The 24,605-nt window shown below is 31.8% G+C and overlaps 2 protein-coding genes across 2 annotated transcripts in view; both read right to left on the bottom strand.

Annotated features, from left to right (window-relative positions):
- The window catches only part of LOC126846911 (protein O-mannosyl-transferase TMTC2-like), a 145,788-nt gene extending 128,234 nt beyond the window's left edge, over positions 1 to 17,554 (bottom strand). The window contains exons 1-2 of the mRNA XM_050586773.1: positions 17,164 to 17,554; positions 11,793 to 11,916 (exon numbers count right to left, since the gene is read on the bottom strand). Of these exons, the coding sequence (XP_050442730.1) occupies positions 11,793 to 11,878 (86 nt within the window). The 5' untranslated portion in view covers positions 11,879 to 11,916; positions 17,164 to 17,554. The remainder of the gene's footprint in view (positions 1 to 11,792; positions 11,917 to 17,163) is intronic.
- Positions 17,555 to 19,030: 1,476 nt separating this feature from the next.
- Positions 19,031 to 20,347, bottom strand: LOC126846287 (uncharacterized). The gene has a single exon (XM_050585576.1). It carries the CDS (start codon positions 20,345 to 20,347, stop codon positions 19,031 to 19,033), a length of 1,317 nt encoding a protein of 438 aa, XP_050441533.1.
- Between the last annotated feature and the right edge of the window lie 4,258 nt (positions 20,348 to 24,605).

Genomic DNA, 24,605 nt, shown 5'->3' with positions numbered 1-24,605 from the left:
AACTTTATACTTTTTGTTTTTGTAAAGAATTTAATATCACTTAGTTCTTAAGCCTACATATGTATTGTTTACTAATAGCCATAGTTGTAGAAGCTTTAAAAACAAACAAAAAATGTTGGCGTTTGTCTGATTACAATTCATATGACAACATGGTCTTGGTTTTGTTAGGATCTTAATAATATTGATTTTTTAAGGATACTCTACGATTAGTTGAGTTCTAGAATATGGTCCTGACGGCTGACATTAGGAACCCTAATCAACAAGGTCCAATAAATGTTCTAAAAAATGTCCAACAATAAATTCATAAAGTTCTTACGACCTAAATTCATTATTTCCTAAAATTTCCAGCATGATATTTCCACGATGAACCATATTATAAATTCTGGGTTCAGTAGAAGATCATTTAATGATTACTATATGGTGTGTTTTTAAATTGTTATTAAATAGATTTCTTGATTGTCTTGATGCACTTACGAAAATAGGATTGAAATTACCTAGTTTTAACAGTAGAATATGTAAACGCTTCCAAAACTATAGTTGTAATAATCCGATTGATAGAATGCTAAGTTCATGTAATAATTTTTATAGTTTTGATTTTTTCAATTATTGTTTTTGCACAACCAAGTCATTTTTTATTTTTATGGATACCTTTAATGGTATGTTTTTATTGTTATTATTATGTTTTTAATATTAATATTAATTGTATTCATTTACTCATATTTATCTCAAAGTGTAACATTATAATTTGTCTGTACTCTTGCCCTATGGGGTGTCATTACATTATAATAATATTATATAAATAATAATAATATAACAATAATTGTTATTAAAAATTAGACGTTTGAAAAGAGGCTATTTTCATAGTCCTTCCTACAATGAAAACGCTTTAAGTGGTTAGATTTCAGCCAAATATCAGTAAATAACAGTGTGGACTGATAGTTGTTAAGTTCAATATTGAAGAAAAACAAATGATATATGGCATTTTCGTTATGAAAAACTCGTTACACCAACATATTTTTCCCTTATACAATTATATTGAGAGGCAGAGCTATTGGATCTATGCCATTTAGGGTTTATTAAACGAGTTATTGGAAAATATAGTATACGGTTGAATTAAGATATGTAAGCCTATGTTATGTTTTTGCCATAAATGTAGTTGTTATCGATTCGCTTTCTTGGTACCAGCATAAAATACAAAAGGCACGGTATAATAAGTATATGAGACCATTAGTGAATGTAATACTATTTTATGTCATGCTAAGGTAATTGAAAAATAATATCTCCAAGTGAAATCCTAATGTGATTCGAATAATACTATGTGATATGAATAATACAAATATTATTATTCCAAATCGTATAGCATGTCATTTATTGAAAGCTTCTCATGTCAATTCCTACTTTATTTCCAAATATTAGCCTTATTTCGGTGGAAATACTGCTAATGCATATTTCGTGTTTAACTTACTTATTGATTTTTAATGCTTAGGCATTAAATGCCTGTGTCGTTATATAAGAGACTTGAATACAATATATAATTGTCGATTTTATTTAAAAATATGATTTGATCACGTTTCAAACTTTTTTACTTAAACACCGAACTGAGCTGCACCGTTGTTTTAAATCATATAACATTTAATTATTGTCGGAGGAAAACTGAAGATAGCTAAAATATAGAAAATCTCATTTGTGCTGTGGTGAATAATAACAGCTGTACTAGGAAATACAATTTATTATTCTAACTATTAATGGCATTCAACATGTGTGTGGGAGCATAAAATATACATGTGGATGTAGCTCATCAATGACGCATCTAGTATTTGTAATGCTCCCTTTCTGCTTAATGTTACCTACTGTCAAATATAAATTGTGGTCGAGCACGAAGAGACAAGTTTAATGAAAAATGTCGTATCAAGAACGGAAATTCCTGTTGGAAAAAATAGCAAATTTAAAATCCATAAAATCATTGTCCAACGACTTGGTGCATATCTACGAATAGCAAGAAAATTGTATAGAAAATGCGTAATGGTTTAAAAAAATACATTTTAGATGACCTTGACTACATTAGTTCTATATTGTACTTGGTTAGTTCGATATTGTATTTGGTTTATATACTTTGTGGGTTTTCGCTATAATTGTTTTTTTCAAAGAAGAAACTGTATCTTATATCATAACAAAATTCCAGTAGAGAACGTGAACAATAATAATATTTTGTCATTGTCTAAAATCGTTTTCAAGAAGTCAATGTTGACACTTTGAGTAGATATTGTCGTCTTATCGAGTATAAAAAACACTTTGACGACCATGAGAGTATCGATTCAACAGCATGGTTTCAATTATTATGGGCGTTAGAAAATTCCGAAAGAATAACACTATGGCTCTAAGAAAATATTATTTTATAATTCTCAAATGTTTTATTGTTGAACTTTTAATAAGCATCCTTACTGCGGTCGCGTACCCGCTCTTGATCACATTGTACTTACGCTCAGAAAATATATATAGATATAATATTTTTTCGTGTAATTCAAGAAAACTTGTTTGCCCAAGTAAAATTACAACAACAAAAAACAGTATACGCAGGTACTCGAGTCGTTTCGCGGTCAGGAGGTACACGAACGTGGTTTATTCGTGGATACAACGAATGCTCTTCAACGTGTAATATTATGCAATACTTGGCAATTTCGAATATAATTATTCCGTTGAGATCAGGCGCAGGTCTAACAAGTAAATAATAATATAGGCACTGGATTTGATTAGAGGATATCCGTGTAGTAAACGTTTGTGTGTGTGTGCTCGGTATTAGAAACGTCTGCTGCAGCATTACCTTAAAAACAAAAGCCTATATATAAATATATGTACTTAGGAGAAATTCAATTTCGATGGTGCGCGTGTTATAACCGACCGGAAGGAGGAAAGTAAAGAAAAAAATAAAGTCATCCCTTCGCGCGCGCGCGCCAACGGAGGATTATTAGTTTAAGGAACAATTAGCGAGGCGTGTAGCGGTGAGGAATGCCGAGCGGGCTGTCGCCGGTGTGTTTGCCCACCCCACCCTACCAAATCGCCACCCTCCCCTCATTTTGGTTTCTCATTTTCCGTCCGAAGGGATCTTTGCAACAGATGCTCCTGGCCAACGTGTCTGGAATACCGTACAAAGGGCACACGCTCCCACGACAACGGGGTACGCGACCGGCAACCGATATAACTGCTGCTGCTGCTGCTGTACAGGGTCTGTACACGTTCAGAATTATTTAAAAACCACACACATACACACCCAGAGCCCGGTTGTATTTTTTATTTATTTTTGTATACACATAATATTATATTATATGCGACCGCACATTATCGAATATATATTTCCACGTTTTCATTCACACACACACACCCCTACTCGCCCCCACCCCTTTGCAGTAACCGAGTTGTTTGTTTAGGATGTAATGCGCGCTCGGTCTCTTCTCTAGCGGCACAAATAATACATATATATATATATAGTTGGTTTTTCACATAAAAGCAAATATTAGATAAAATATTTTGAACTTGATATCGTATATAATATTAAACATACACACATGGTAGTGATTCGGAAAACGGTTTAGCCGGATCGTATTCGCAGGTTAGTCGCGCGCGGTTGAAAATGTACAAATGTATACTCGTAAATCGCTGTACGCTTATTCGAGTAAGAACGCAAATGAAAACAACTAAAAATTAAAACATTAATGCAATGAAATTAACATAAATATACAAGCAATTTTTAGTAAAAACGTTTATATCGAGTCAACATTTTCAACGCCATAATATTATGTAAACAAAGAAAATATAAATCCACACTGATACATATGCAATATTCGCGTTTAAATTTTACTGCGCAGTTTTTTTTTTGGTCATTATTGTATAAAAACATGTCCCTTTATTGAGAGACTGAGTAGTCCTGCAAGCTCATCTACCTTATTTAAATTCTATTGTTTATTTTTTATTTTACATTGGACTCTAGACACGATTGTTAATAGAGATATCCAATTAGACTATAAATTGGTTCAAGGGTCTGTCGAGAAATATAAAAATAATATATTCTAGGATGGCTATAATCGGCAGACGCATTTTGAACTTATCGCCCGGTCTGGGATCATTTTATATTATGTAAATTACACTGATACAGACTCGTAGATTTCATAAATATCTAGTAACCGCATAAACAATGACAATTGATAGTACTCATTGGCACAAATACAAAACGGATAGTCGCAAAACAGTTTGCATGGACGACAAAAGCTATTTTGTTTTTTATCGACATTTCATAGACAATTTACGAGTATTCTATTCAACCGGGGAGATCTTTATACTATTTCGCCTCTAGTATTGTTCTATTCATTCTGATTTTCTTATGTTGAAATCGTGTTTTTGAATTCAAACAAAATATTACAGAATTAATTCAGTCACAATGAAATTTATCTATAAAAATTATTACTAATTAGAAGAAGTTATTAAACGTCTAGTACAAAAAAATACTATTGAAATACTAAGTTTGTGCACCAATTTTTCTATTGACTTTAAGTTCCCGGTGAACCAGACGGATATGGGACGTGGAGGAGACAAAATTGTAAACATACTTATTAATTTTGCCATCGTAATGGCTATACTCATGACTTCATTATGACCACGCAGGGGTAGTGGTTTTAGGACAGTTCGGCGAAACCATTATACGAACAAAGGATATATTTCCACGAAAGACATTTCTGCAAACGGACTTTGCAGTAAAGACATTACTGAATATGATATTTGTTGTTTTTAAGTTACTGTGGCCATTTTTCGAATTGTATATAGTTAACTGTGTTTTTTTTATGATAATAACTCTCGGTAATGAATTACAAACGCCGTTTAACTTTAGAACATTGTTTTTTTTGTGATATTGCTTTAAAGTTTAAATTTATCTTTTGGTTTTCAGTTGTTGACTGTTTTTCAAACACTGAATTACAAACATTCACATTTCTTTTCTTTTTACCATACTTTGTCAATGTACTGTAATAGTTTATGATATTAGGTTAAATTTTTAATGTACACATTAAGCATGTTATTTTTAGTAGAGAATTTATATAATATATATTAATTATTAGAAAAAAAAGTTGTCACGCAAAGCAAGTTACATATGTTTACATATATCATATCTAATTTGCATAAAAATTAATAATCAATTACAGTTTTTTTTTTCAGCTATCATCTGTATAATAAATTGTAGTAGTTAAAAACAAATTATACGCGGTCCTAACTTATAACAATGTCTGAGTACTTGTATATGTTTTAATGATTTTGTTAGGCCACACCAATTTTTTGCTGGGCTCTCGTCCAGCTGTTGGCCGGTATATATGATCGCCATTAATTTATTCATTTCAAGGACGATTATACTGGACCCTACTCACACGAGGGCCCTACACGATTAAGTACATTTAATTATCCGTCGTTAAGCCGTCGGTATAATAAGACTTGAGATTAGAAAATAACCGTAAAGGCTCGGCTTTAATTATTTATTGCAACGGTGGCGGTGTTCGTGAGCAGCAAGTGCCGTTAATAGAGTTTTTGTTTTTACTGTTTCTGTCGCGCGCCATCGAGTGTACATAAACAATACAATAAGAAAGTCGTTGTCGATATAGAAATTAACTTGTTTTTACTATATGCAGAAAAAGCAGTGAAAACGCTATAAAAATATCGTTGTATTTTCATTACACGAAAAACAGTTTACAGTCGGATGGCCAATCGGTGTAATTCCAGATAGTGGACGGCCCAAAGAAAAACTGAAACAATTTAACGCTATACTCTAAACCCTTTTTAATGGAATTGCCTGTGCTTCTTATGAACTACAAACTGCTAAAAATCTAATCAATATATTCGTCGTTTATCCAAGCCAGCTGTGTATAGTCATGAGTTCGTCGTTTTTATTGAATGAAAACGCATTAGTTTTATTTATACAGAAAATGGTTTTCCGTATAAAAAAAATTAATTAACATTATAGTACATTTTTAAACAACACCTGGATGATTTGAACGCGCCATTTCCATGAAAATTATACTACTGTTTTTTTTAAGGGGAGATTATGAACATTAATATTGGTTTTGATTTTGAAAACAAATACAGGAAAACATTTCTAAATCCAGACACCGGAAATAATGTAAAACTAGTTTCTGGTTGTGCTATTGACAGTATGTTTGCTATTTACGGGACGTCTGTATGAATAGATAGGTACAACTATAATAGTGCGAAAGCAGTTATCTACTATTTTACCAGAACAACAATTGGTGCGTGGAAAAATAGTTTAACGAGGGTTACTTCTGTACTATGAAATATTTCTAAGCGTGCGCATGTTTTATGATGGACAAAATTCCCAAATAAGAATTCGAAGAAAATATGCATCAAGTAAATGTGTAATAAAATGATAACGCAATTCAAAAAGACTTCAATTTGGAAAGTGTCGCGAATCACCGGCATTTTAATTACCGGCATACATACGAAAATTGAGGCTGACGACGATTGGCATAACATAAATAGTTAATCAGCTGCCGTTTTCTTGCACTCCAATATCTCAACACCGTGGCTCAGAATCCGACACAAAGTCGTAAGCTAATGCTTGTACATAATTTATCGCATTTGCTGCCACTGCACAGAAATTATTCAACTGCTTTAATGCGAACTGCCGAATTCGCCGCTTCCATTGGAACGTTACTATGAAAGTGGAACGCCAATTTCACCATGAAGTCTGTAAACCTAATTAAACATTTAGACATTTATTATTTTCTTCTCGAACTGTTAGGCATAAAGATAGCCATCTTTCAGTATTTAGGTGTTTATTGACGTTTAGTTTTTAAATCTTGAAATTTCACCGCATGAAGTTTTCTATACAAATAACAATAGTTTTAAATATTATTATCGAATGAAAACAACAAACCGGAATCGATGAAAACCTTCTCAAGAAATATTAACATAATACCTATATGTAAAAATAACAAACCCGAAATTGCCTCCGGGCTGTTTAAATGTGCTTTGCGACGTAGGCGTTATGGATTACCTTTGCCCGAGCAAATGGGGTGTGAATTTTTATTATTACGGGCAAAAACCATTTGTGATTATTGTAAGGGTCGTGGCCCGGCAGGCCTTTAAGTCGAAGCCACAATTTCATTTTGCAGCCGCATTCAACCGTGAACAATACAACCAATTTATCTGCATTTCTATACCGACGACTGTCTGTCTGCTTACCGTGTATACTATATAACTGCGTATCACTTTCCCCTCTTTGTGAATTAATACGTATTTGCGTTTAATTAGATTTTCCACGACTCTCAAATATATATATGTATTTGGTTTCATAGCTACTAAAACGATTTGATTTCCAATTACCGGACGAATGTTGTTCTCAATCGTATCGGAATGATGAAAGTTCTAAATCATTCTAATACGCGTAACTATAACCTGTCAAGTGTTCAACGACAGAGAAATAATTCTTGTGGAGTTGCCCCAGATCGGTGCCCGACAAACGGGGTCGGACCATTTTGTACAACAAACTCGAGACTCGGGAGTGATGTTTATCTAACAAAGCCAAGACTACACGGTTGAAGTCGAGTAGACACACAGGAACTTGAGCGCTCGTTCTTCGACCCATCGTTGTACGTTAAAAAGGGTAGTATTACCTCATACGTGCTCTTGGGCCTAAAAATAACCCCGTCGCTATGCTTTATAGTAGGTACTATACTTTTCCACTTGACTATACCCCTTGAACAAACAACGGCCGAAGACGGCAAACAGTCTTAATTGCGTTTCCTGTCATAGCGCATCTCTTGAAATCTGAAATACTTAATTCTTAGAAGCTGCGACAACAGTCGGTTCTCTCTACCCGGTACAACCATTTATACTCTATAGTTTACCGTTTGTATACTCTTCTGCACGTTTCTTAATTCTTGAGAAACCCCTTCACTTTCTTCCGGTCACCCGACACAAATAATTATTAAAATTAAATACGTCCCTTTTACCCTAGCTTTTTTTGCTTGAGGCACTTTAATTTGTTTAATTATGTGTATTTGCTATGTTGATAAACTGTCATCCAAAGCTTTAACGAAATCATTCAGTAATCATCAGAGATCAGTTTTTCAACAAACTCTCCAGTAATAAAGATACATTTTGTTGGCATCTTGGAGATATTTATTTAATTTAAATAATTACTTATTGAGCGAATAAAAATCTTAGTTCTTGTTTGTTTTTATGTATAGGGGCGTTGGTTAGAGTACAGATTTTATCCTTATGGATTGCAAAATTAATATGATTCTACCGAAAGAGATGTGCCTATTATATTGTCAACTTGCCTGACATATGCATCAATGGGGTAAATATTATACAGTTCTAACAATAGCGTCCAAATTGAGGAGAGTGCCTAGGAGAGGGTTCAGACAGACCATGTGTTGTCACGGTTAGCTATGTACAGCTGACGTTGCGTGTTAACCTATCGTTAACTCAACAATAATTTCTCTCTCTCTCTCTGTCTCTCTCACTCTACACATACAATATTACAGTATTGCATACATATACTCACCTTGCACGAAACCCCATCGGTTTACTTGTATAAAGTTAATAATATTAAATTTACGAGTGATGAAACACCATAAACCTAAGTTCGGCGACAGATAAACCGGCGAACTCTTGTACTAATATACACACATTTTACACAATATTTTGCCTAAAAGCATTTGTAGGTATTTTATACATATATGTATAAGTATTATGTCCATTTTTTTAATAATATTATATTTTGTAAAATAACTATTAGGCGAACAATGAACAGTTAACGGGTTAACAGTATTCTTTATGGTTTTGCATGAAAATCATGCAGGTAAAATGACATCGTTTGGACATGTCGTGTATTTGATTGAAATTTCAAACTTTTCAACTATATCATAATGTTATAGAGTCGATGCAATATAACAACTATGCTATACCAGACGTACAGAATCAAAAAACAAAACAACACAACACGGTTGACGTTAAAAAAATATTATATGTTAAACAGCGAGTGCACCTGATATGCGGGATTTGCGAACGCGGTTTTGAAAAGTTTTGACGTTTGCGTGACACAATTAGGTACAAGTTGTGTTTTAATTAATGTTAGAACAACGCGGAAAGGGGATTATGAAAGTATACACAATAAAAAAACATTAATTTAAAACTGTGGGCGTCGCGACCCATGCTATTATTAAGTGAAAGGGTACAAAGTTGAGGAAGACACGGCAAACGAGTTTGTAACAATAAAAAGTTACTACGGGTGGTATCATGTTGGAAAAGTGTGAACACTCTAAATATTGTATCAACCGCGAAAATCAGTTTTACATGCAGGATATCCAATTTGAGGGCAACCCGACCGTTAACACGAGTGAAGAGAGTATAACATAAAAATAAACCACTACAAGTCGAATAGCCGACGGAACACACGTTTTTGGTAAGACTACACAACGGCTTTGAACGCTAAATGTTGCCATTTTTTCTGTAACTTTAATAGTAATAATAAGAGCAATAACGCACTTGTTAACAGGAAAATGTATCTTAATTTTTATTTAAAATGTAATTATCATTTTTAAAATGCAGAAGTATGACGGTTGACGGTATGTTAGAACACAAATAACTTATTGAAAGATACCTAATTAGGTATCTTTCAATAAGTTCATAAAGCGTTTCGGAATTTAGGAGAGACAAATAATAATAAAACTGTTATAATGCATGTGTGTAATTATCGCAAATGGAATACAGTAAAAAAATGGCACTTGTCAAACGTGTCCCGTTGAAATCAAGGCTGTAAAAAATATATTACAGCAAGAGAATTATTTTCAATATTGCTTTATACAATTTTTATGTAATACAACATATTACAGATTGAAAATGATAAAAAAAATGGAATTTTCAAACGGTAACAACGTACCTAGGTATCGTTATCAATAAAAATATAAGTACACAATACAGCTGCCACGCGCAACAGAGTTTTACACGGGCATTAGACCGGTAATGAAAAAAGGAAAGGGTGGCTCGATGGGTGTAACGGATGGTGTCTAGATTAAATTTTCTCTCGTTGTAAAAAAAAAAAATGTATATATATACATACATAAAATATAATATAACGAATGTTGTAAAAATGCAATTTCAGTACAGTATTAAAACCGTTGTCCATTGGAATCTCTATATATATACAACGTATACGGTTTTAACTGCCCAATAAAACTAGACATTACGCATTTTAACACAGAAACAGTTAATATTGTTTTGCCGTTTGCCTTCCTTTTGCTTTAGGGTTTTCTACCTATATATATATTATTATACTGCCGTCATTCCCCAGCCGAAATTTACCAATTACAGCTGCAGCGCCAACCCGCACCGCTTTCGTCCACATCCATTATAGTGTTCTGACGATGCACTCGTGTGTAATGTGTGTGGTACCGAGTGATGCGTTATTTTACGGCCAAAGCAACGTTGAATTCCGAATTTATAAATTATAATATACATATGTATAATGTTATTGTGCATAGTAGCGTTTATAAAGCGCAAGGATACGCTTGGTTTTCAACGAAAGCCAGGTACACATTGATCATCATGTGAGCTTAACAGGTCATAAAAACGGCCAACGTTGCCATCATGAGATGGTTACTAGTCGGATTTGCCGGGTACATAATATTGTTATTTTATAATGTATCGAAACGGCTAGAACTGTGTAATAATTACAAATAATGTAGTTGTCGACTAGTTTTAAACGAATTATTTACCAAGTCAGCATTTAAAAACTTCAATTTCCCTAGGAGATGGTCAAATCTCGCAGGGCGCCTTGTACGTTACTAATATATAACTCAATATATGGAAAGCGTATTGCCTATAGTCGACAGCTGCTGAAAATGTCCACTAGTAGGAAGCTGTCTTTTTGTGAACAGTTATTGTGTTTTGTCCATGACATTTTTATCATTTTTTTTCTATGATTTATCAAATATATCACAGAGTTAACATCATAATATAATCATCATTGACCACCATCAAGGCCCACCGTAATTTGTAGCGCCGGCACTGGACTTATCGCCGTGTGAAATCTCTAACAGCGATGACAACAGTGATGTGAGACGCCCGATATGACAATATGTAAAACGACTGCGGCTATTACTTTAAGGTTTAACGGCCGGGACCTATACTAGACGTTATCAACTGCCGGCGTATAATACTCTTTTCGGTAGCGAACAACTTTTCCCCCTAAATTCGCCTTATTTATATATTTTATTTTCGAATACCAGCGATATGACGCGACCCCGTATAATATAGAATCCCATAAATTATTACATCCCTGGGACCGAGGGGGGGGGGAAGGCGAAGGGGAGGCCACACGTCGTTTCCGCGACTACTGCAGTTACAATGGATCGCGGGCCCCATTGTCGTCCATACAACAAACGTATTAAATTTGACAATAACGACGCCAATTCATATAGACGGTTATTGGCTAAACGGCAACAAATCTGACCATAAAAAACAAACTTCGGTACAGGGGTGAAATCCAAAAAGTACTCAGGAAACGGATGGCGAAATGCATAAAGAGAGAAAACTTCTTCGCCCGTTTCTAACGTTACTGTATATCCCACTCAGCACTCCCATCCGCCACCGTGTACGATATTATTTACCATATAATGTCTGTTGAAATTGGCTAGTTGTTTTTGCAGCGAAAAAAAAAATGAAAAACGCGTTCGTATTGTAATGATACAAAAAAAAAAATGATCAAATAATTTGTTAAGAACCAAACTCACCTATCGTCGTAAACGAAACCGGCTTTCAGTGTGTTGTAGTTGATCAGAAACGCCAAAGCCATGCACACCGAGCCTCCAGCCTCCATTGCTAAAACTCGATTACAAGGCGCCTTGTGTTGGAAACCTGAGAATAAAACAACCAAGACACTATTAGCATTTATACTTTGTATTATATTCAATAACACATAACTTGGTGTAAGAACGGTCAATGTCACCCTGTAATTAAAATAAGTTCGAATTTTGGTAGCTATTGTAATAGAGGTGCATTTAGGTACAAAGTATAAACTTGTAAAAATAACAACAACATAATACTATACTAGTATGGCGTTGCTGATGTTTAAGTTGTAATATATTGATCTATTCTAGAGAAGGAATAACGTAAATTATTTTTGTTTAAAATAAGTAAATCCTAATACCTTAAGTACTGAACATTAGACTCTTAAAATCTTAATACGATAATACTCTTGAGTTTTGCCAAGCTAAATTTCACTGTTCTCAATAGGCACTACAAAAAGGATTATTAAATATATATATATTAAGGATTTTGTGTAGCAAATTTATAATACTGAAATTATAACAATAGCAACCAAAATATAATCCTTTTTATTTTCGATGCAAAGCTGAGGAGGTATTGTTTTATATCTTTCTATTGTTTTGAAAAATTAATATTTAATTCATAATTATTATAAAAGCTCTTTTATAAGACAATATAATTTACAAAAAAATTAATTTTCTCCGTCAAAAAAGACTTCATACTTGTTATTAAAAATATATTATAAATAATTCTTCTAAAAGCTCACGTAGATTACTATGATCATGTCAATACTAAACAACTATTATGTGTTCAGATAACATGTTTAATATTTCTTTTTTTCTAGTATTCTGCATAATGTGAAGTTTGCTAATTATTAATATATTATTCATCTCAGCACCGTAAATTCATTATACCTAATCTACACCAACTTATTGAACATTTTCAATTACCTACTTGAGCTTTTTATAAAAAAAAAAATATATTTGTACTAAAATGCACATAAATAAATAAACAAAATAAAGACCAAACGAGTAATGATATTAAAAGATCTGGTCTAGATTATCTTAAACGATTTGAATTTATTTTTTTCATTCGTTTACTAATTAGTTAATTAACATAAAAAAAACCATCAGATACGTTAGTAATCTTCTCTGACGAGATTATTACAATACGGAGAGTTTAAGATCAGAGATTTTGAAGAAGTCTTTTGTTTCTTTGTAACGATATTTAACGACGTTTTAGTCCGGTAATGCACACCGACGAAGTCAGTTATCCTGTCGTCCCCCGCAACCATTCAATACTAAGAACGACATTAAAAAAAATGGCCGCTTAAGGGTACGCTGTCCGGTTGACACGACCAACTAGATATAAATGAAAAAAAACTACAAACAAGATTCGTTCACAATAATGTTATCTTAAAATTATTTCTAACCCTAAGCACAATCTGAGAAGTAACTGCGACTGGATGTATCTTTTTCCAAAATATCCTCTCGTTTTAGCGAATAAAACTTATGCTTACCTCGCCGGTACCCGAGGCGATACCAGAGGGCTATTTTTTTTACAACCTTAACTAAAAGTAAATCTGTTCGTCTCTAACAGTAGCGCGTACCAAAAAGGTGGAAGGGGGACGGGACATTAGAGGCCTTAAGGGGCTACTCGGGTATTATGTACATACATAATATAGGTACCAGATACAGATATACAATATGATTATCATATCAGATCCGCACTATTACACGGTGTACAGAGCGAGAGAGGGACTGATGATCGACTTTTATATGGGGTCAGACCGTCGCGTCACAAAGGAATGCCATCGCGTTTTGTTGTAATTCCAGTGGCAATGTCATTGCGTTTTACCTACGGCCGTAATGGAACGGATGTATATATGTATATTATGTGTGATAGCAGCGGGCACTTTATAGGGATAAACGATACTTGGAAGATATTGTGCATCTACTACTTCTCCGCTGTCAACCCCTCGGGCCAATTTCTGACGTAGTCGTGCGAAGCGCAGATAACGCGATTTTATATACACCGCCAATGCGGCCGCCGGCTCTGATGAATGGGATGAAAATATTATTAAGCCGGCCGCATAAAGCACGCTTTTAACTAAGTCCTTATAATATACAAGTGCGGTGCCATTACGGCGGGCATAATACGACCAAAGACGTCAGCAGTATATAACTACTGACGTCTTGCCGAGTGCAAGACGTTGTGTACAGCAGAGGTATATAGAGGATATACTCAGCACCGCACGGTCTAGGGCAGAGACGACCGCCGCAAATAGACCACATCAAACGACTTTTCTTGTATACGCATATACACACAATAAATGCAATATACCTCGAGTCTTATTTTATACCTGGAACCTGTACACAAATGGCGACCGGCCCTGTTGTTAAGTCTGTCGCGGGCTAGACGCTGTACAAACGACTTGCATATTATACAGTTACAACGAGATGGGCATCTATATTTCGTTTATTCCGCTTGAAATTATTTAAGAAATAGATATATTTAAATAAAGCCGATTATACTATATTGCATACCTAATGCTGTGCAATAGATTTCGATTTTAACGAGAAATTTAATTATTTTCAAAATGCATTTCTTCTCAGCTATGGCCACCATATTATCTAAACATTTTAAGCTAAGAATAATTTGCTTGTCGATAATCTGTTTCGAATAATTACTTTTAAAACTATTGAAGTTTACAACGTAGGATTAGAAGTGGAGAGCGGGTATGTAACGCCTGCGGATAAAAATGATACTCCTCTCCTAAATTTTAAACTTTTATTAAAAGCTGGTTATCGATCGGTCAGAATTGTTCTTAATTAGAAAAGTTAATGAAATATATACATTACTATTTAAAAAGCTTAAGTTCATATGGTTATAACACATAAAATATGTGGGTTATATTTTTGAGTATAACAAAATATGTATTCTTGTAATTTTCACGACAAACTTAAAACTTTAAAATCCGTTTTACTCATAAATATGATTATCAATAAACATACGGGACTCTCTAGTAGTTAAAATTAATAAAAAAAGCCTTTAACGTTTGCTAGTACACATTTTAGGTCATAATAATATTTAGGTAAATTGCGTTTTTTATTGACTGCATCACTTCAAATGGTCTGCAGTTATATTTCAAGCCAATGGCTTTCTGATTCTTTTAACTAATTATTAGACTTATATTTTATTTACATTTCAAAACAAAGCAACTAAACCTTAAAACATAACAGCGCCGAACTTAGAAACGAAATGAAAAAATAAAGTACAGAATAATTGTGTTACGTTTCCGTTTTGGTAAACAAATTGTATTTTATATTAACACGATTTTTACTAGTGTGAACAAATTAACACTGCCTTGAAACTTTTTAAATAATATAGCGTAAGAAAAATTAAGAAACTTTGTTCCTCAGTTATGCATAAACATAAGAAAGTTTTTAAATCCATTACTCAAATTTTGTATCCAAAATAAGATTTGGTTATTAATATTTTGATGATTTTTAACCACTGTTTTGGAAAACCTACAAACTTATAAGAATGCAAATAACGATTTATAAATATTGCATAAATATTTTATTGAAAAATCATTGCATCGAATCCAATAAATATATATCTACTACAAATAAAATGTCCATTAATAACTTCAAGTATCCTAACCGCACCGGGTCGGTTTGATTTTCGGTCTTTAATTTTTTTTTCTGAGCAAGCGATAGTATAAAGAAAAAACTATCATCGCTCCGATTTGGGTCCAAAAATGGTTTTTTAACTACCAAATCAAACCCTTCTTAAACCCGCCTAGTAATGTTAAAAAACAATAATACGGCAAACGCACTGTAGCCAATTTGAGCTATAACAATTTGTATGCTGTAGTATACACACACCACTAATTTAAAGACTTTATAATATATTACCTTATAGACCACTAATTAATAGATATATCTAAATAAATCTGCAATGGCCATTATTTACATTTTACTCAATGGCAAAGAAATTTATGACATCGGGATAAATTTATTCTAACCAGTTTTAAGGTTTAATAAATACTTATTATTCGTGTAAATAAAAATTTGTTTTAAAAATGTTAGACCAAAAAATAATTAACTTAATAACTAATAATGTATCGATTAATCTAAGAAATTAATTTTAATAAAAAAAAAATAGAAAATAATTATGTAAGCCAATTTATATTGGAAAATATTAATCAAACTCAAACAGTATAATATACTTGTGTGCTCACGGTTAATTAATCGAATATACAGCTTAATAAGTTTACATAAATTAGTAGACCGTGGATTATGGCGACACGGCCGATATCCAAGTACACATTTTGTTTTAATTACTTTTTACTATAGCGTTATTAATAGTTTTAATTTGAAGTAAGTTTATTTGAACAAAAAAAACCAATATTCAATCGTAGTTTGTTTTGATTGCTTTAAGTTTTCTAATTTAGTACAAAGACTTTGCTGAACACACAGTAATAATATTCAGTTACAAACACAACGAACGAATAACGCAATAGCTTAACAATGTTAAAACATATACATTTTGTTCTATTCACGTGGTAAAAAAAACCCAATGTAATGTATTTAAATTTTTCTGTAAAAGAAAAAATCCGTTAAGTGAATTAAAAAATTATGAGCTGCACTTTGTGATGCTATACCATATATTATAGAATCGCTCGTTTGTACTGGACAGTATTAATATTTTGTTATAATAGACTTATAGCGTGGTAAAAGAACTTGAAACTTTATTGAGCACACATACTGATATACTTCTCGTTGTAATTCCAACGTTGTCTAGTCTACAACCGTTTACATTTGAATAATTATATATATATATATATTTAAATAATTTCTAAATAAGTTATTTAATTTTGTTTATAATCTCTATTTTTTTTGTTTTAATATGAATACTACGTGTATAACGGTATTCTACAATTTGATTTTTTGCTTTTTCGTTTATTCGTATCGAATGGCTAAGAATAACTAAGAAATTTAAATAAAACAATTTTAATTCTTGGTAATTTAAAAATCGACCGCTAAGATTATTATGAATCCGTATAAACATTTTTTTATAGATTTGAGTAGAAAATAGAAATAATATTTAGGTGATTACCGATTACAATATTAACCGATTAGCTATAATGTCGTATAGCAAACTCCAGCAGTATAATTATAAGTTTGAACGTTAGGTCTCCAATATTTGTATACGGTGTACCATAGATTAAGATATTCTATAATGTATATATATATTTTTTTTAAATGCACTTATAACCCTGGAGGCCTCTATGCCGTTGAGATATTTTTTATATTTGTACGAAAAACTTACACGGAAAATGCAGATTTCCGGTGTTGGACGATCCGCACCGGTTACGACACCGGCGGCGGTTGTCTACTGTGCAATTTCATGTTATCGTGGAAAAAGTTCTATAAAGACACTATAGTACGAGTTGATTGGAAACACTTGTATAGATAACCGAGACCGAAGACCGTGTATACAATTTTGTGTTCGAAAATTTTCAATATTAAAGGTGGAATTTTTTCTTTTCTCTAGTGCTGAGAGTCTTTAGCTGTTTATCGCGGTAGTGTTGTTGATCCCGAACAGCCGGTGTATATTATGATATTATTCTATAATAATATTGTCATATGCACGTACGCGGACACAAGCACGGCGAACCGCCGAAACGATACTTAAGCTATACTTAAGGGTGTGCGCACGGTGGCGAAACCGAAACGTTACTGCGACCAAACCGTCGGCACACCGCGGCTGTTGCCGGCGGTCCGAGGGATCATGCGTGCATAGGCGGAGTGCAGGCGGGTTATGTGGCACCCTCTTTTATATATATATACATATTATACATATATTTTGTTTTCCTACAAAAAAAACCCAACCCCATATACACAGCCGGGTATGCGATATGCACATTTCCGGCGGTAACAGTAGCAGCAAGTATACACAGCAGGGGTGCATGTATGGAAAGGGTTGGAGACAGTGGTCGTCAATGCACAATTTAATTGCACAATGCACGTTGCATATGCGCCCCCACCGCGCTGCCGTCCACGTAGAAAATGTATTTTTTAAATAAGAGCAACAAAGAGAGTGCGAGCAGCACAGGGCCGTGTACAATACGCATATTGTACGACATTATGTTGTGTTGAAAAGAAAACCATCTGTTTAGTTTAATGAGCCACGCGCCGATTCGTCAACTTACATTTTTCTTCCCCTAATTATCAACAGCGCTCGTTTTTTTTTTTACCGACCATTAAACTAAGTAGGTGGTACTTTGAATGGGATCCACCGTCCCGCTCAGTCATATTTTTCATTTGAAATTAATCAGGCAACGCGAGGTGTAATGTGTATACAGAAAATAATAATGCTAGATTGAAAGTACCTCGGCTGTAAGATTCTGTAAGAAAAAAATGTATTCTAAAAGAAACTCAAATAATAATTATTAAATAATTATGTATGTCTATTGAAATACATTTATTTGGGACAATTTTTAGATTTTTTAAATTAAAGGTTCATTGTATACTATGTATTAAACAAATAATAGTAATCATATAATAATAATAATAATAAGTTTAATCGTTCAATACTATCGAATAAAAATGTTAACTAAATAAATATTGTTTTATTTCACAAAATAAAACTGTTTAACTGATTATACTTGTAAATTATTATTTTTTATTCGTTGCCTATTGAAACAACAATTTCCCGGGTTTGATTTCTAGTATACTAATACCAGAAATGTATAAATTTTTATTTGTTATTTTATGAATTTAAAAAATTGGAAATTATAATTCAAAAGTTGATATTAGGCTAAATTATCATAAATGATCGTAGTATAATAGTTAAATGCAAAAATATTGTACATCTATTTTATTTTTCGATAAATAATATTCATATCAAAATACAGCTTTGCATTCACATTAATGACAAAATGTATTATAAACGTTAATAATAAATTACTAATTTCTTATTTTCTATTCAAATATGTTTTAGTGTAAGTTGTATATTTTTTATAGAAAAGTTCTAATATTTATATTATTTGCCCACAAACAAAATAATTGACCATACTCCAACTATTGTTAGAAAATATCATCATAAAATATAATATTATGTTTCATAGTACCAATGACAGGTTTTTATGAATGTTTCCAGATAAATGTTTAACTAAACATTATTAATTAAATTTTTAACATTTATTTTCAATAGTAACGTCAGATTTACAGTGGTTATTATTGTTTTTCAACGGTTTAAACACAGAATCCGATATTTCTGAGTTAAACTTTGCTAAAACCGTAAGTACATGGTCGCCAAGATATATTAAATCCCTTTGGGGGTCGTCAGGAGAAATCAATCCGTAATGATTGTCCAACAACGCGTAACGTCTATTTTTCAATTCTATTATATTTTCTTCCAGTTTTTTGCTGATCTTCACCACTTGCAATAATTCATTTTCTAACTCTTGCCATGTGTTGCTTTTTAATTTGATATTAACCTCAAGTTCGCATCTGTCTCCAACGAGTTGTTCTAATTCTTTGTTTAATTCTTCAATTTTTATCTTTGATTCTTTTTTTATGGTTTTAAATTCACCAATCAATTTTTCTAACTTGTCTTTAAACTTTTTATTCAAAGTCATTAATCCTTTTTGTTCACTACTCGCAGCGTTGTACAATCGATTGATTTCTTTCCAATTTTCTTCTTCCTCTTTTACACTTTTTAGTCGGTTTTCGATTTGCTTAGCACAATTCGCTATTTCTTGTTTCATTGTGTTTTTAAATAACTCAAGGTTTGCATTTGATTTGCATACTTCTTTCGAACCTAATTCTATACGATCTTTATTGTTATGTAATAACCGGCGAAAGTCAATAATTTTTAACATCATCAACGTTTGTAGTTCCTTGAAACTTTCAATTGCACTAGCTTTGGTAATCTTGTTAATATTGGCTTGCTCCTCAAATTGAAGTAGCTTTTCATTTGCACGTTCAAGTCTAAATTTCACTTCACACACCTCAGCTACTCTCACATCTTTTTCAATGCATTGGCTGTCTAATTTTTTTTTTAAATATTTACACTCCGCCGATTTTTTCCAAAATTGTATATTTTGATTAAAACTGACCCGATTCAGGTTGGACGTCAAGCATTTCGCTTTATACAACTTACGTTCAACAATTTGTATTTTTTGTTGCAATTGTACTCTTAGTTCTTCTTGAATTTTTATATCTTGCACGAGCTGCATCTGCGCCATTTTAGAATTGTGTAGTTCATTGTCGATACACTGAACGACGCTTTTGTGTTTGTTGTATTCTGTTTTAACTTCCACGTATTTTTCATAAAGAGTATCGTAGTCCTTAGTCATACTTGAAAACTGATTTTTATTGTTTTCCTCAATCCTATTTATACATGCTACTATACCGGTGACTTGAAAACGCAATTCTTCTTTAGTTAGAAACATATCATCCAAATGTTGGGCTTTGGCTTTCAATTGTTTGATGCTCGTACAATTCATTTTTTCAGCAGTAGGAATACAACTTGATTAAAAACAAAATTCCGATAATTGGTTAATCAAAAGTACAATTTTGAATTTTTATATCAAATTTAACATTTACAAATCGCATACAAAAACGATGTTTGTTTATTTATTCCAAACATTATTATTTACTTTTATACCAAACAGCTGCGCGATAGATAAATATAGATTAAAATCAAATCAAATCAATTTTAATTACATTGGCACAGTCTTTAACTTCAATTTATAACTTCACTATTAAATTAGTTAATTTATCCAATTTATCTTGTTTTCTGTTTAACCGATGTATTATAATTTCTATTGAAATTCCATTTGTTAACTAGGTTAAAATAATTTCGTTAATCCAATTTTAAGAGTAAATATAAAGTATTTTAACTGTTGGTTAATTGCGATTAAATAATACATGGCTGACAATAAAACCATATACTTATTAATGTTAGTCCAGAAATAGCCTAACTGAGGGGACATGAGCGAAATACGAATTTACTACTTCACAATTCATTATTCTTTGTTTATTCATTTTATTGTATCCAATTACTTTGCAACAATGATAACACTGACAGAACTACAGCTACTAGTCTATAAAACGTTTGTCAATATTACACTTAATTGCCTAAGATAGAAGTTGTAGTATTGAAGTTTTATCGATTCCATATAAATTATGAGATAAATTACTTCTACGAATAACAAGGTCGTTAAAACATAATACTTAAAGGGTAATCGTTTTTTGTAATTATAGTAGTTGATATTATATGTTCAGTTAAAGTTGTTTCATAAGACATAGTAAAATATATTTACTTTAAACGTACACAAATATTAATATATCATAATATAACTGTACAACGACGTCATACCAGTTAAGCTATCTATGCAGCTACACTAAATAACCTAACAAACAACAAATCCATTTAGCAAAATCATTGACTTTATAATATACTATATTATATAATATAAAATATAGTACATATTTTTCAACTCAGAACAAATGAAAAAAAATATTTATATTACATTTTTAGTGTACTATAACTATCTAAATAATGTTCGACACTACTTCGGGTTCACTGCAAACCAATCTACGGATTGAATTTACAACTTGAATTCCATATATTACACTAACTAGTCAGAAATGTCAGTCTATGTGGCTCAATGTTATTAGTAGGTATCTGATTTTATTTTTGTTAATAATTTCAAGGAAACTGCATGAGTAAAATTTTGTTTATATCAAATTTACATCCATAAAATTAGTCGCTGTCAATTTTTCGCTGTTGGCCTGCCAAATGACCATGTTTCATGTCACTATCGCAAATCATAGGAAACTTTTAGTACAAAATTACATTAAATACCACTATAATGGTTTTGCTCTCGTTAGTCGTTAATAATCCAATTGTGGTTTAACTCTGTAACGAAAATGAAGGGACCGATAAATGATTTCATCTGTTCGGATAGTACAGTAAATATAATTAAAAACATATCTGCTGACAGACCCGGCTAATACACATAATTAATGATAAATCGAATAATACCTAATTGAATTAAAACTATAATACGTCAATTAATTTATAAAACGAGTATCAACCAGAAAATATCTACATTTAAATTATAAAAAATACATTTTAGTTTTGATGCGGAGCTGAGAAGCCACAGTTTTTATAATGATGTGTTTTTATTTTTGTGTCTGGACTCACGATAAATTTGAAACCACTGAACCGATTTCTTCATGTAGCTACTCTATAGATCAGAAATTGTACATGAAAAGTACTTTATTGGGGCAACATTTTTTAAAAAATCCCCCCCTTACTCTTCAAAATTGAAAATAACACCCAAAAAATGTTCATTTTTTAAATTTAAAATGACGTTGCTCTGATACTTTGTTGAAAATTTAAAGTCAAGTTAATTCCAAATTTGTATGTTATGTTCTTTAAGCATAGTACTACCGATAAGTATTAACATACCAAAATATATATTATAAGCATTATAAGAGATAGTTGAATATTCCATTATTTCACTTTTTCAAGCAAAGTTTTAGAGATTTCTAAATTCTGTAGTGTAACTTCTTTTTTAATAAAGGAAAACCTGTGGACCGATTTACTAGAATAGCACCTCTATAGATCCGCACCCGTATGCGGTTTGTACTTTGGTGGATCAAAAATATAAAAAATCACCATCTTCATCCTCAAAAACCGAGAAAAATCGTATTTGCTATATCTTCGCGAAAAACGGTCGGATCCAGTAGCAATTTTTATAAAATATTGATTATGTATGCCTCTATTCACACATTATCTAAGACCCTTATTTCGACAGCCTCTGCTCTCCATATTTTCGAATGAATCATTTTATTTCAGATATGTTTCACACAGATATTTCGATATATTTATTGAGTATTCATCTAAAAAGATATATTTTAATTTTAAATAAAATCACGTGTAAAAACCCAACTAATTAGTATGTGTACCATAATACGAGTATAATATGACTTGTTCACGTCATATTCTAATTTAATATTAAAATGTAAAATATTTGTGATTACACAAATGTAATATTGTATTCTCTTGACAGCAAAATGCGTATTGAACAAGTTCTGTGTATACAAGTGTCCTACGTAAAGTGTAAAGTTCAAATTATTAAAAAAAAAAAAAACAAAATGCGTGTTAAAAAAGTTTTAAAACAAAAGCAAATCTAGAAAAGCCAGTACAGCGGGTACGGGGCGTAATGGTAATGGAAAATATTTAGAGGGGGGATCACAGGTCTATAAAAAAAATCAGTAGAAAAGTATGTAAGCTTATCGGGTGTTTTTCTTGATTCTGAAAATCAAGTTGTACCATTTTTGTGTGAAGGCAAAAATTCCAAACACATTTGAAACTTAATTGACTTTTTTTAAAAATTCATATAGCGCCGTATATTTTTAAGTTAGAAATGTAAAATTATTTAAAACTTAAAATATTTCGTAAGAATTACAATTAAAACCATTAATTGAAGATTTTCTCTCACTAAACATTTCAATTTCAGATAAAAATATGTGTACCAATGTAATTTTTACACATTATTTTATTTAAAAATTAATATACATGGTTTTATAAATGTTCAAAACAGTAGCTGAAAAAAATATACGTGTTCAAAGAGTGCATTGTGTTTGTGCGAGATTACCGTCAATCTATGATTTATTATAACCTTTGGTTTTAATATATCAAGGTATATAAACAAGTGTGCACATTTATGCAAAAAAAAAAAAATGAAATCGTGAACAATAATTTTATACATCGAAAATACTAAAATGACACAATTGTTTAACATTACACTGAACCAAATGATTATTTTTTCACAATAATTTTCTTTGAAAAAAGCAAATACATCATGTTACAACCATTTATTATATAAGTATAAAATGTGAAATTTACTACAATTTTTAAAAAATCAATCCTTCTTCCTCGAAATCAGGAAAAACCGAAACATAATTTGATAATTCTTCATTTTTTATTCTTAATTTTCTGTAACTTTGTGGTAAAACCCTTTCCCATTATACCTTAAATCTAAATTTCACCAAATCCTCAAATATACCGCAGTACTTTTCTATTAAATAAAAACAGGACATTCTAAAATATGTAAATTGAAAAATTATTTTGAATCCAGTTTCAAAACGAAACGTTTGTTTGAAAAAGGTTATATCACTTTCAAATAAAATAATATACTCTTAAACATCTTTGACATCCCCGTCCCTAATATGCTTTGACACTAATGTTCCTCGACTTAAGTTGGAGATTTATTTATAAAATGAAATAGATTACATTTTTAATAAACAAACGTGTACTAATTACAAACATGTTGTACATAAAAGTCATTATACCAATGTAATTTTTATTTTATTGAACATATAATATATTAGGTTTTATGAGTATTGATAAAAACGGCAGATGAAAAAAAATATATTAAAATATCATTGTGAAATTATGTTTAATGCGATAATATTGTCAACCTGTGATGTAAAAAATAATATTTGAGGGCAATAATATAAAAGTATAGTGCAAATTGCGAAAATAAAAAAAAACAAGTAAAGTGGGATTGAGGTACGAAGTATAGCCGAAGGGTCATAGATCCATATGGATTATCACCACTGAAAGTGATAACATCACTTTCAAATGAACAATTTGATGTGATCCTGTAAAACGATAATGTTCTTAAAAATGTATTTTTAATGTTAGAGTGAATACGTTTAGGGTCTATAACAATTTATTGCCATAAT

This window comes from Adelges cooleyi, unplaced genomic scaffold, assembly GCF_023614345.1.
Source record: "Adelges cooleyi isolate 19-005CV unplaced genomic scaffold, UGA_ACOO_1.1 ACOO_flye_CR_arks_rails_tigmint_CR_PRNA_9, whole genome shotgun sequence".
NCBI classification, from domain to species: Eukaryota; Metazoa; Arthropoda; class Insecta; order Hemiptera; family Adelgidae; genus Adelges; species Adelges cooleyi.
The sequence above is the reverse complement of the archived record's forward strand: the minus strand, read 5'-3'. Positions and strand labels throughout refer to the sequence as shown.

Excerpts from the sequence above, each read along its gene's own strand:
- LOC126846287 (XM_050585576.1), bottom strand. The coding sequence starts at position 20,347 with ATGAATTGTACGAGCATCAAACAATTGAAAGCCAAAGCCCAACATTTG.